The sequence below is a fragment of the Sinocyclocheilus anshuiensis genome, unplaced genomic scaffold, assembly GCF_001515605.1.
Source record: "Sinocyclocheilus anshuiensis isolate Anshui unplaced genomic scaffold, SAMN03320099.WGS_v1.1 scaffold1170, whole genome shotgun sequence".
Classification (NCBI taxonomy): Eukaryota; Metazoa; Chordata; class Actinopteri; order Cypriniformes; family Cyprinidae; genus Sinocyclocheilus; species Sinocyclocheilus anshuiensis.
Window position 1 is genome coordinate 1,601,287 of NW_015538055.1, and position 14,362 is coordinate 1,615,648.

At 37.3% G+C, this 14,362-nt stretch overlaps 1 protein-coding gene across 1 annotated transcript in view; it reads left to right on the forward strand.

Annotated features, from left to right (window-relative positions):
* The first annotated feature begins 4,685 nt into the window (after positions 1-4,685).
* Positions 4,686-14,362, forward strand: part of LOC107683407 (protein furry homolog) — a 49,703-nt gene continuing 40,026 nt past the window's right edge. Inside the window, exons 1-3 of the mRNA XM_016479463.1 lie at positions 4,686-4,887; positions 11,342-11,532; positions 13,789-13,842. Of these exons, the coding sequence (XP_016334949.1) occupies positions 4,818-4,887; positions 11,342-11,532; positions 13,789-13,842 (315 nt within the window). The 5' untranslated portion in view covers positions 4,686-4,817. The remainder of the gene's footprint in view (positions 4,888-11,341; positions 11,533-13,788; positions 13,843-14,362) is intronic.

Sequence of the window (14,362 nt, forward strand, 5' to 3'; positions counted from 1 at the left end):
CTCTTTCTTTTTCTCCGTCTTGCTTTTCCTCTTGTATTTTGTCACTGGGCGGCACGGTAATCCTACACCTGTCTGTTCTCATACGTTGTACAGTAACTGGCTGAACTGCTTTGACAAGTGTAAGGGGGTTAAAACACACTTGCAGCGCAGAGCCGGGCTCCTATGTGGCTGCTTCTCTCCACACCATGCACACACTGGTATAAGAAACAGCAAAGGATCAAGACTCAGTCCTCTGTGAGAAGGAAAAGAAGGGAAAAAGAGAGGCAGAAGGAGAGCAAACAAACTGAAAAGTTCAATGCTACCGCTGTGGAAAGCCTGACAGGGAGCGGGCTGCTCGCCAACTGGAGATGTCGTACGGTGAGCGTGGCTGCAAGGAGCTGCCGGTGCATCAGGAGAATGATGGGACTGAATTGGAGAGCATGGCCAGCTTACCTGAAGACCTGATGCTGAGCGGCGACTTTCGCGGGAAGTTCAAGAAGATCCGTACCAGGAAAAGGCCCACCATTCTGACATGTAGGTGCTGATTGCGCAAGCCCGTGTGTTTATTTGTTGTCGCTGTCTGCTATGAAATTAGAGGTTGGAGCAAAACTGAGAAGCCGCTTTGCTAGGGTGGGCATAACTTCATAAGTCTTTCCATCAACCATGTGTGACATGCCTCAACGTCTATAGATATTTATTGGTTAGCTCAAGAATGTGCCGTCATGTTTGTTAAAATAGACTGTTTCCTTTCAGTTTATCAAAGTTGTGCGTGAGCCAACTGAACGCGTGAAAACTTCCATAGTGGTGTGCTGAAATGTGAGGAAATGCAGAAGCTCCTTGTGTTTTTGCAGTATTCACTCTAATTCTTAGTTGAATTAAGAACTGATTTGCTAGGTAAGATTTGGGATAACAACATATTTATTCATTTTTTTATGTTTTTGAGAGAAGTCTCATGTTCTCACTATGGCTGCATTTATCTGATCAAAAATACAGTAATATTGTGAAATATTATTACAAATTAAAACAACTGTATTCTATTTGAATATATTTTAAAATGCATTTTATTCCTGTAACGGTAAAGCTGAATTTTCAGCAGCTGTTACTCCAGTCTTTGTTGTCACATGATCCTGCCAAAATCATTCTAGTATACTGTCATATTGTCTCCAAACTTTTGAATGGTAGTGTACATTGACATACAATTCAACATTCTCCACTATTTCTAAGTCATTAGGAAAATGTGATAAGTGATAATGATCATGTCAACTTTGTGCAGATGGTTAGAAGTATTCTTCATTGAACCAGAAGATGCTCTTTGGATCTGCTGTCATTAAAGCAGAACAGAAGCATTTTCCCTAGTGGTGTCAGACTTCTTGGACCCCACAGTGTCTATCCTGCTCGTTTAATGTGCGTTTAATATGATAAACAGTTGAATGTAAATGACAGTAGACACAGAGGCAGCTTAGATTGAGGATAGACACTGCAAACGTTACTTGAGCCCTGTGTGTGTGAGTCGTTGTGTGTGTTTCCTTGAAAGTGTCTGAAAAGGAGGATAAGGTAAGAGTGTAAGGGGAGAAAGAGGGGCCAGAGGGTGGAGAGAGGGAAAATCAGCACAGGGAGGAAAAGTAGATGGAGAAGAAAAGAGGAGTGCAGAGCTGGTACTGATATCCACAGTGACGCCTGCATCAGTGAGACATGCTTCACATTCCATCACTTCATCAGAGCTTGAAAATGCTTTTAATAGGCTCTTAATGGGACTCAAGCGGCTGAACAACCTGCTCCCACTCCCACAGTTGGCTTAAGACTAAATATTTACATTATCTCAAAGAGAAGACGTGGCGATGAATACCTGTGATGGGAAAACTGATTTTGTTTGTAAGGTTATTAAATATTTTAGAGGTCCCAGAATCATAATATCTTTTATTTTATTTTATTTTATTCTTTTATTATTTCTTTATTTTATTTTTTTTATTTTATTTAATTTTTTTTTTTTTGTTATTGTTTTATTATTTTATTTTATTTATTTATTTATTTTTAATTTTTTAAATTTTTTTATTTTTATTTTTTTAAGACTTGAGCCATTTTCCAATACAGTGCTTTCAGTTGTGAGTTGTAATGGCTAGTGCCCTTTAGCTTTTTACATCAGGAAGATTTTGGTCATTTCTAGCCATCAAGACCTCCATTTGCACTGTGTGGTGATAATGGTCTGGTTGAAAGGTTGAGCGATAGTTCAGCCAGGACATTATGTAATAATCTGTCTGAGAGCCCCTTGCTGTGCCAGGTCCAATCTCAAAACGTCATCAGGTCCGATCTGTGTGGGTTATGTCACTGGGATATGTCATCTTTATAACCACTGTAGCAATGTTTTAATTTTTAAAAGGTAAACAAAAACAGGGAAACAGATAATCCCTTGTCCCCTGTAGGCAAATTCTAGTTGTAAATTCTTGGTCACATGAAAACATGTGGTACTGTTGATATGCATTACTGTCTGGGGTATATTGAATATGAAAATATAAAAAAGCTATGCTAAAACTGTTTACTCATATTAACACATGAAAATTTAAGCACTTAACATTTTTCTAGTTAAAAAAATCTGTATCTTATTATCTTTACAGTTGTTTGAAAAGTAGACACCACTGTTGTTAAATTTAGTGGATTTGTGTTATATTAGTATTAGTAAGAATAAATGGACTATTTTCCACCAGAACACAAGTGGGCAGCTTTAAACTGGCCTGATTAATAGAGTGTGAGCATTATGTAATTAAGGGCAAGTTCTTGACATCGGAGGGATAGAGAGGGGCATGATGGGATTATGGGATTATGGAGTGACTCAGGATGTGTAGTGCTTGCCAGTGAATCAGCAGTGTGTAACATCCAAAGCTCAATGCAGAATCTGATAGAGTCTGTATTTATGTTTGTATTTGAGACGGAATGAATATCTGACCAGTCCCAGTAATTATACATAATGGCCATGCTAGTCCACCAGCTGGTCCGGCACCATATTGATACTGTATGCAGTTCACTAAGTGCCTTTGTGATGGAGACTTTTGCTTACTAGTAATGTCACAAGTGATCTTGTTTACAGCTGCATTGATTGGACTAGAGTTTGTGCTTTGCTGACCTTTGCTGACTTCTTGTGAGCTTTGGACTTTGTAGAAATTCTTATTTAATCCCTCAGCAAAAAATTAAGAAAATAGCATGTAAGAATGTGCTTGTGCTGACGTTACTGTTAAAACCGCGTTGCAGTTGTCTCTTTTCAGCACTTTACTTCATACTTGACTGACACTTGTGATGAATGGGGACTTTTAGCACTGGCTCAAGCCAAAACCAACACTGAGTGTGAAAGTGGAGAGTCACGGAAGGTCATTGGTGCCACACAAAAAGTGGGCAAAGGCTTTGGAATATACAGTGGCCCCCAAAAAATCAAAATCCCAAATCTTTGCATTATATTACAAAATAACAAACCAAGTGTGATTTAATTTGAAAGAAATATAGCACAAACTCACTTTTAAGGAAAACATTTCACAAAAAACACATTTGTTGGGTTTTAAAATAGAAGTAGATAAATTACCGTTCAATTTTTTTAAAATATATTTTTGGATTAAGTCTCTTATGCACCAAGTCTGCATTTATTTGATCAAAAATACAGTATAAGCAGTAATATTGTGAAATATTATTACAATTTAAAATAGCTGTTTTCTATTTTAATATATTGTATCATTTATCCCTGTGTTGGCAAAGCTGTGTTTTTACACAGCCATTACTACAATTTTCAGTGTCACATGATACTTCATTGTTATTCTAATATTTTATTTTTTTATTTTTTTGTAAACAGTGAAAACCACTTTTCTTTCAGGATTCTTTGATGAATAGAAAGTTTAAAAGAACAGCATTTGTGAAATTGATTAACTAAAAGTATTTACTGTAACTCTTGATTTATTTAATGTGCCCTTGCTGAATAATAGTATTCATTTCTTTCAAAAAAAAAAAAAAAGTTAATGTGATGGACTACATTTTTCTGATCTTGAGGGAAACTGACTTCATATATCCATTAAAAATCAGCTTGAGACTAGTTTGTTAAAAGTAATTACAACAGTGATGTGAAGATCTGTCATCATCTGTTTGCACATACTACTTGGTTTCATGTTTTGTATCTAATGCAAGGCAGGCATTTTTAAATGTGATTTAAGTGTCCAACATGTCTAATATTTTTGAGGGCCACTGTATTATAATGTTATTTGGGAAATACATCAGCCTTAGATTTTCTCCTTGATTTCCTGTTTATCCCATAACATTGGTGGCTGCTAACAACCACAGTTTGGAATATCTGCAGGTACATACACTATAATAGCAGAACAAACATTGTCTGGGGCTTCATCTTTACCTGTACATCAGGATACTAACCTACCAGATGCCCATTTCCTGGATATTCTCACATGCTCAAGCCAAGGAGGACAGTCGGAAGAGTCTCTCTCACTTGGGATGCAAGCAAACAGAGGTTATAATTAACCACATGGGGCTAAGAGGATTTCTTCCTGCTCTCCCTGCCTCTGTCTCTGGGTTATTTAAAGTGAACCTGCCGAGAGAGAGAGAGAGAGAGAGAGAGAGAGAGAGAGAGAGAGAGAGGGGGAGGGTGGGTTGGACACTCATAGAGGTGGGGGGAGAGCTTAGCGGATCTGTGACGCTCTGTTCTGGTTCAGTCTGTGGTGTCAACATCTCTGTTTAGCATCACTCTCCCATAGCAGCCGATTCCACCTGCCTGCTCCGGCCGCTGCTGCAGGCAGGGGGTGGAAACGTACGGGACCTCAGCATCCACTGACTGACTTCACTGACCTGCAGATATGGCCAGCCAGCAGGACTCGGGTTTCTTTGAGATCAGCATCAAGTCCCTGCTGAAGTCCTGGAGCAGCAGTGAGTATATTGGCGCTAAGAGCCGCGGGATCGCAGCCAGGGCTGGCGGGATGGCTCCAGAATTAGTTTGCATGTGAGAGGGCGAGTTTGTTTCTCTGGTGCACGTGCTCTGGTATTGTTGTCCTCTTTATTTTCATATTCTGGGATTTTATTAGGTCAGCTTAATATGGACTTTATGGCATGCATTGCTATATCTGTTTTACTTTTTTGTGTTGCATGTAGTCAATTGATGCTCATGAATCAGGCTCAATGGGATACGTCATGCAAAAATAACAATTATGACATTGTTTATTCATCTTTATGTCATTCCAAACGAACTAATAAAACACAACAACAACTAGACCTATTACGTTATGTTATGTCAACACTGCTTCTATAAGATCTTGTTGTACGGAACTGAGTGTTTGTTACACGTTTGTCTTGAATTATGAGGTGGAGGTAGCTGGCATTTTTCTCTATATTGCTTTGTAATCCCTGTCCTGGAGTTCTGGTACACAGTATGCTCCCTAGAACAGTGTGCATCAGGTGCCTGTTCGCACCAGCCTAACTGACCAATCAGCTTTGAGGGATGGTCAGCCCTCAGCCAATCAGCTTGCAGCAAGAGTGGCAGTGAGAATTCTGTGCTGATTTGTGTTAACCTAGAAGTGTTTCCTTAAGTAATCAATGTAAATTGACTTTTAATATCTTTTTAATACATGTTCTTAAAGAAATGCATGTTTATTCAACAAGGATGCATTAAATTGACAGTATAGTACGACAATTTATAATGTTATAAAATATTTCTATTTGAACTTTCTATTAATCAAAGAATTCTGAGAAAATTATGTGTATATGTACATTTTTGTATCTAAGTATTTTTTCATGATTTATACATTGCAAGTTGGTTTATATGTTGTTTTTACAGACCTATGTATGTGTAATTCAGAAGCGAATACTTTTTTGTTTTTGTGAATTATGAAATAGCTTCTTTTCAAGCCAGAGTGATATCAAATATTCATAAAAATAAATGTTAAATATTTCAGCCGGACAATTTAATCCTTAGTTTTTAGACCAAATCTCTCTCTCCCTCTGCCTCAGAGTAAATGGGTGAAACGTTCTTATCACTAAATCAAATGTGCTTTGCACAGTGTACCAAATATATGTTTAGCACTGGCTCAGAGGTTTAGAGCTGCGAGTGTCTTTAGGCCTAATGGCTAAATCCAGTAAAAATGTCCTTGTTTTTTAGCTGTCCTAATCAGCATGTCTCATATATATGCAGATGTATCTCATCTTTCAGTTTTTTTGTTTGTCTTCCTGACCTTTCTATATGACACAAGCATTGCCAACTCTCTTCAAATGGTACAGTGTGCTCGGGCAGTTACACAACCTGATCCCGTTACTCCGGGTTATAGTATACTATAGGTGTGGATGCCCATGGGTGTCTGATATGTGACCTCTGGATGCCTTTTATTCTCTGAAGGGCCTGCAAGTCTTATTCTGCATGTTTAAAACATATTTTTTGTCATTGCTCATGTCTTCAGTTTCTTGTTTAGGGGTACAAAGTGAGTCAAGACGCCCTTGGACTTTGGTGTGAAATATCGACAGTTTGGGATTGTACATCAGTACGATGCTATTGAGTTTCAGCTGCAGATTCCACATCCATTCTCACTGTGAACTAAGATTTTTTTCTGTTTGTTGATGAAAGCAACCAGTGGGATATGAGTGGGCTTTGTATGCTAACAAGCTGATAACCATCTGAAAATGGATGGGGCTTTATAGGTCCCATTTATTTAGAGTTATGGCAGATGTCCCCAGGGGCCTTTTGTACACAGTCGGGGTCTATGAATGTAAAAAGCCCACATTATTTACATCAGAGGGAGATATTGTTAGATGTATGTTTTTCCCGTGCTTGTTGTCCACTCCCTGAACAAGAAAAATGTTGGGAGGACACAACATGATTTGTTTTAGAAAGAAAAAAGTGGTGTAATATATTTCTGCGTCTGTGTTTATGTGTGTGTCCCATGTCAGTGTGTGTGTGTGTGTTTGTGTGTGTGAGTGAAATAGAGAGGCGTTGTTCTGTGTCTTGTATCGTCCCTGTTGGGAGCAGCTCAATGCTCAGAGGCTCCTCTGCAGAGTGCTGATGTAATGCTCTGTCTGACCTCATCTCTTGTTTGCAGAGTCACATGTAATGCATCAGGGTGCTGTAATCATCCTGACCGGCACTGGAGCGCACAGACTGTGTGCCATCACAGTTAAAAACAGGTTTTCTGAAGAAAATGAGAGTGGTGCTTGCATATGCAAAATGGCATGATGCTAGCATGTTAGAATGATGCTGTCCGGTTGCTAGGGTGTTCTGAGTACTTACAGAGAGTCGCAGGTGGTTGTAAAGGTATTCTCTTGCTAGTTGCTTATACTGTACTTATTATGACAGTCACCTTGAAGCAACCTGATGGAATCACATTTAATTTACTAGAAACTGATTACTAGAAACTAACGATTCTGAATGAATCTTTAGTTTCAAGATACAGGTGCATCTCAATAAATTAGAATGTAGTGGAAAAGTTCATTTATTTCAGTAATTCAACTCAAATTGTGAAACTTGTGTATTAAATAAATTACCAGCTAAAAGATGGCAATGAATGTTTGTGGCTTACCCTCCTTGTGAAGGGTGTCAATGATTGTCTTCTGGACAACTGTCAGATCAGCAGTCTTCCCCATGATTGTGTAGCCTAGTGAACCAAACTGAGAGACCATTTTGAAGGCTCAGGAAACCTTTGCAGGTGAATTGAGTTAATTAGCTGATTGGCATGTCACCATATTCTAATTTGTTGAGATAGTGAATTGGTGGGTTTTTGTTAAATGTGAGCCAAAATCATCACAATTAAAAGAACCAAAGACTTAAACTACTTCAGTCTGTGTGCATTGAATTTATTTAATACACGAGTTTCACGATTTGAGTTGAATTACTGAAATAAATGAACTTTTCCATGACATTCTAATTTATTGAGATGCACCTGTAGACTTCATCAGTCAGCGTAATTGAATTTTTTTCAATTAATTTAATTGTTAATTATTTTTTTAATTAATTTTCATTTTAAAAGAATCATATATAGTCCCTGAATTTCAGTTGAAGTTACACTGCTCATTAATTCTGTTTCACAAATTAATTTTTTTGAAAGAAAAGAATACTCTTATTCAGCAAGGATGCATTAAATTGGTCAAAAGTCACAGACATTTATAATGTTGCAAAAGATTTCGATTTCAAATAAATGCTGTTCTTTTGACCTTTTTTTGTTTAACAAATAATCCAGAAAAAATTGTCACGGTTTCAATGAATATATTAAACAGCACAACTGTTTTCGACATTGATAATATGTTTCTTGAGAACCAAATCAGCATATTAGAATCATTTCTAAAGGATCATGTGACACTGAAGATAATTCAGCTTCGCAATCACAGGAGTAAATTACTTAAAAAAAATTATAATAAAAAAAAAATATTTTAAATTGTAATAATATTATAATATAAACTGTTTTTACAGTATTTTTGATCAAATAAATGCAGCATTGCTGAGAAAAAAAAGACTTCTTTCTAAAGATTAAAAAACAACAACTCACCAACCACAAACTTTTGATTGGTAGTTCGTATATATACATAATATTAATATTTTGGAATAAATTTAAAATATATTATTAAAAATAATAGTTTTATGTTGAAGTGTCATTTTTAAATTTTGATTTATATTTGATTTTATTTTTTTATGCTTTATGAAATTGTAGTTTATTGTTTATCTTTATTTATTGACATTTTGCTGCTTGAGTTCAATTTATGCATTTTGTTTATGCGATATTTGTATTGAGTTTAGCAAGTCTAGCTGGCATCGGTTGGTGGAATTCAGAAGCTAGATATCTCACTTTACGCCATCTGTGTTTCTACATATGTGCAAACAAGGGAGTGAGAGTGAGTGAGTGAGTCTGTGCCCAATCGAATGATGTTTACACTGTTGGTTAGTGGCGGAGGGGAGATCAGGACGTATAGTGTGTACTCAGGGATAAATATAGCCCTGCAGCTATGCCACTGTAGCATGTCAGTCCTGCACACTTGCCCAGGCACCAGCTAAAAATTCCAGCCTGACCTTCAGTCTCGAGAGGCAGTGGACGTTTACACTGCAACAGAGAGCCTTCAGAAGAGGCGAGCACATGTGTGGATTTGTTATCACCTAATTTTCTAACTTTTGTTTTGACTTGTGTTGTAACAGTATGGGGCAAGTTGCGAATAGGAGAAGGTATTGCCATCACTGAAGTGACTGATAAGGACGTGTGAGGTTTGAAAAACTGGATCCCATTTACTGCTCCCCTACTATGGACAGCACAGTCATGTGCTGGAATAAAACCAGCATGGTGAACTTCATGAAAGGTCTGGGTAGGTGCTACAAAAGAGAGAGAGAAAGAGCCGTGAGTGAGAATCTGTCAGTGAATGACGATGAAACTTGTAAACGAACAAAGTGTTTAAGTAACAGAATTGGTAAAATGTGACATTCAACGAGTGCAAGGCAAGCCTCAAACTTACACATGAGCTTTTATTGCTGTTTAGATAATAGCAACATAGCAAAAAAGACTGTTTATTTAGCTGAAGTATTATATTGGTCTAAGATGGTTTGATGAAATTAAGACTTCATCAACAATAAATGTTTGTTGCTGACTTTTTGAGGTGCAGTGTATGTTAATGAATGATTGTGCAGTTAGGTAGAATGATATAAAATGAAAGAAATATTAAAGGTGACCTATTATGCCCCTTTTTACAAGATGTAAAATAAGTCTCTGATGTCCCCAGAGTGTGTATGTGAAGTTTTAGCTCAAAATACTCTACAGATAATTTTTTATAGCTTGTTGAAATTGCCATTTTTAGGGTATGAGCCAAAACGCGCTGTTTTCTGTGTTTGTCCCTTTAAATGAAAACGAGCTGGTGCTCCCGCCTCCCCTTTCAGAAGAGGGTGGAGTTTCTAGAGCTCGCGCACCGGCATGCCAGCAATAACAAAACACTCTCTCACGCACGGAAAATGTCAGAAACTGCTATTAGCGGTGTTCAGCCATATATGTTCGAACCGGTGTCGTGCCGAATTCTGCACCCTGCCAGATTATTTATGAATTACACAGACGGGGAGCACGGCACTATAAAAATAACAACATAGCTGGTCTCATGGTTCCATTGCGTGCTAATACGAACTTTATAAGTCTCGAATATGATTATGAGCTAGACAAATTCAAGCTGTCGATTTCACATTGCTTTCATATGCAATTTTTAACTACCACATTCCTATTCACGATCATTCTGGTAGCACGTGAAGGCAGCATCAGTGAAAACTGCAGTCCGGTATAAAATGATTCGCGCAGACGTAAACGAATTTCTGTAGAGTTGAGGGAGCATTTTCTTCGAAAACAAAATTAATCCCTGTGAACTCGCTCAGGGCGGTTCTATGTTAAAACGGCAGTGTCTGTCAACATTCGTGGGTGGGGCCTGTGGCTAATGTGACGTCACATTAGCATCAATGCTAAAAATAGGCCATTGGGAGACACTGTTTATTATTTATGGGGATTAAAAAAAAAGGCGTGGGTGGATTTTTATCATTATAGGGTGGTTGTGTACACACTAGCAGAAGGATTATACACAACCACCAGCACATTAAATACACACACATATACATATATATATATATATATATATTTAGAAATGGATCGTACTCACACACCATGGTTCCCGCATCGGAGCCCCGTCCGAAGAAGCCCCCTAGAGGACGCAGTTCGAAGTTCCCATGAAAGGGAAGTCTGTTTTTTTCAACATATGATAAGGCTGTGTCTAAAACAAGATCAAAATTTGTTGTCAGAATTAACACTGCTGTGACTGTCACATGCCCCCTCTGCAACTCGACCGCTGTTACGTACAGTCCAGTCCAGTCCAGTCCAGTCCAGTAGATTGTGTGTGTGTGTGTTTGTGAGCTCTGTGAAAGAAATATGAAAGTAATATGAAATTGCACCTTCTGCTTCTAGGGTGTTACTTTATTTTGTATTGAGGAAAGCTGGGCGTTACTTTGTGTGCACAGGTTGCAGTCACTGGCAAGCTGCAGAATGAGAAGGGTTGTGAAATTCTGAAATGGATTTCACTGTCTGGATTAGGAAACGGTCATTGTCTGAAATACAATAATTGATTGTATTCATTCAAATATTTTTTTGACCTCTAAACTAGAACACTAGAAAATCCATGTGATTAATACAAAATACAATACGTTCAATGTTTTAGACACAGTAAGAACACCTCATTTACATAAGACCTCATTATTACAACCCCTCTCAATTTGCTTGCCTTTTAGATTAATAACATTTATTATGTGTACTATTATTATTAAATATATAAACAATAATGTAATATTTATTTTATTTATTTATAGTGTTAATTAAAAAAAAAATTGTATTCAAAGCTTCACCAGGGTACAGCAAGCCTCCTGTCCCGCCGGTTTGCTGCTCGCAGGGTGAAAAGGGCCCGCCCGCCATGATGCCCATCAGCGTGGACCCAGAGAGCCGGCCGGGCGAATACGTGCTCAAGAGCCTCTTCGCCAACTTCACCACCATCTCTGAGCGCAAAATACGGATCGTCATGGCCGAACCGTTGGTGAGTGACAGTTCTGAACTATTGAAGGTAATGATCTTAAGACCTGTGACCATTCCAGTACCAATACTCATCTGTCTCTGAGGATTCTGGAGATGGCTGACCCATGTGGATGGTGGGAATGGCTTGTTCAGACTGAATTTAACAATGAAATACAAGCTAATCTGGCTAATTCTAGTTGTTTATGTAGCTCAGCACGTGACCCTACATCTATGTATTGTTCTTGACAATAGAAATGAAATTTATATCTGACAGAAATGGAAAATGCAGATGAGATGTTAGTGTTAAAACACTTGCTCTTTTCGAAGGAGACCATGATCACTTACCAGCCTTGTTAGTATTTCCCAGACAACAGACAAATTTACCTGCATGTGTGTTTAACAGCGAGCTGCTAGTTTCTTGGCCGGCAGGCAGGCTAGTGTTAATGAAACTTTCCCAGGACAGATATATTGTGTCCCCCAAAACAGCTGCCAACAGAATGAGCTCATCTTTTGTCTTCTAATTTTTACTGAAAAAAAAATCAGAGATCAGGTTACCTGATTTCTTCAGCCACAGTTGTGTAGTGTATTGTTTAATAACTGGTATGTATTTACATAAAGAATAGTATGACCTGGATTATCTGCAGTTTGTTTGTACAGCAACAAACAGTAAATAGAGATTCATAGCTGCAGTATCTTTTTTGTTTCTGGAAATTATTTACTTTTCTTTCTCTTCGGACGCAACTAGAATGTTTTTATGGGGCGGTCTTGAAATACCCCAGTCTTTTGATTCAGAAGTGGAGAAAGGTCCTGCTAGAGCACAAGGCGGTCCATTAACCTCTTATAAAAGCCTTAAGGGAAATTGCTCTGTCCTTGTCTGCCCTCTCATCTGTTTCTCCCTCAAATGACTTCAGCAACTGAAATATTTATTAGCCTAAGATGAAAGAGGCGCTCTAGTGGGTTGAATGAGCTCAAATTAAATTGAACACAGTCTGAAAGTGTTATGTCTGACAAGCCCAGCAGGGTCAGAGAAGACAGCCTGTTCTGGGCCCAGAATCCAAATAACAAAATCATAATACTATTTGAATATCCAAATCACTTAGTAAATTTGCTTTCACCTGAAAAGAAGCTACACAGAATTCCAGGGCTTAATTGAAACATATTATGTTATCTGAGTAGGAGTACGAAATGTAGGTCAGTTTGTTTTTTTTACACAACCTGTGTTGTTTAATCAGCAGGTCTGATCTGTGATAGTTGCTAAGATCAGCTTTTTCACATTGTAAGACTCTGCAGGTTGCCCTGTTTGTATATACACACTGCTGTTCAAAGGTTTGGGGTCAGTAAGATTTTTTTTTTTGAAAAGAATACTGTATTTCCAAAAGGGAAAAAGAATACTTTTATTCTGCAAGATAAATTACATTGATCAAAAGTGACAGTAAAGTCATTTTATAATATTACAAAAGATTTATATTTCAAATAGTACTGTTTACACAAAAATAGTAAGCAGCACAGCTCTTTTTAACATTGAAAATACATCAGCATATTAGAATGATTTCTGAAGGATCATGTGACACGCCCAAAACTGGCGTATTGGTTGCTGAAAATTCAGCTTTGTCTTCACAGAAATAAATTACATTTTAAAATATATTAAAATAGAAAACATTTATTTTTAATTAGTAATAATATTTCACAATATTACTGTTTTTTGATCAAATAAATGAAGACTTGGTGAGCATAAGAGACAAAAAAAGTAAAAAAAATCTTACCAACCCTAAACTTTTGTAATTTACAGTAGCTTCTAGAATTCATGATGTTGAAACAGAGCCGCATTTAATCAAGGAAACCATAATGAATCACGAGAGAGAGACAAAATTTGAATTTGTAAAATTCTAAATGTAAAAATGGAATTAAATAAAAGAAAATTGAAATTAATTCATTATAATTTTGCGTTGGGGCCAGAATGAGCAAGCGGAAAAATCTTTATTGTTGAGCTTTGTTATATGATTATAATTCTCAAGCTCTGTTTTTACAGTTAACTCATTTGTAAATGAATGAGAAAAGTATCTGTAAAATGAATAAATGTATTAAATGTCCCATTTTTATTGCAAAGTTTCTTTTCAATTTCTTACCAACCCTAAACTTTTGTAATTTACAGTAGCTTCTAGAATTCATGATGTTGAAACAGAGCCGCATTTAATCAAGGAAACCATAATGAATCACTTTCAGCTATAATTGCCTGAATCATATTTCCTCTAGAAAACCCTTTCTGTTGTTTTTACAGGAAAAACCTCTGGTAAAGTCTCTTCAGAGGGGTGAAGATCCACAGTTTGACCAAGTAAGTACTGTTTGCTTTCTGCCCCCCTGAACTTATGCGCACATCCCCACATCCAGTCTGTGAACAGATGTCCAAGCGGAAAGACAAGAGACAGCCCGGCTGTGCCAAAAATTAATCTGACTTGTTGAATTATTAAAATAGATTTATGGATCTGTCTGGCCTTTAAAGCATTCAGAGTGACCTCAGTAAAAGCCTGATGTGGTTTTTGGCTTGTCTGGCTGTCTGAGAGTGAGCAAGTCCATTTGCATCTCTGATAGATTATATAAGAGATTTTTATGCCTCAAATTCATGATAGATAGGAGACACTGCATGCTTTTGTGCAGTGTTCAAGACATTATTTCTTTATAATTTACCCATAATTGCTTCTGATTGTTTTATACAGGGCTCAACAATAAAGATTGCATATAATTTTCATTGCAGATTTCCAGTTTTTCTTTGCAATTTGGTAAAAAATGTGTGAGAACATAATAATATGAAATAAATGTTCATATGCGTGTGTGTGTGTGTGTGTATATATATA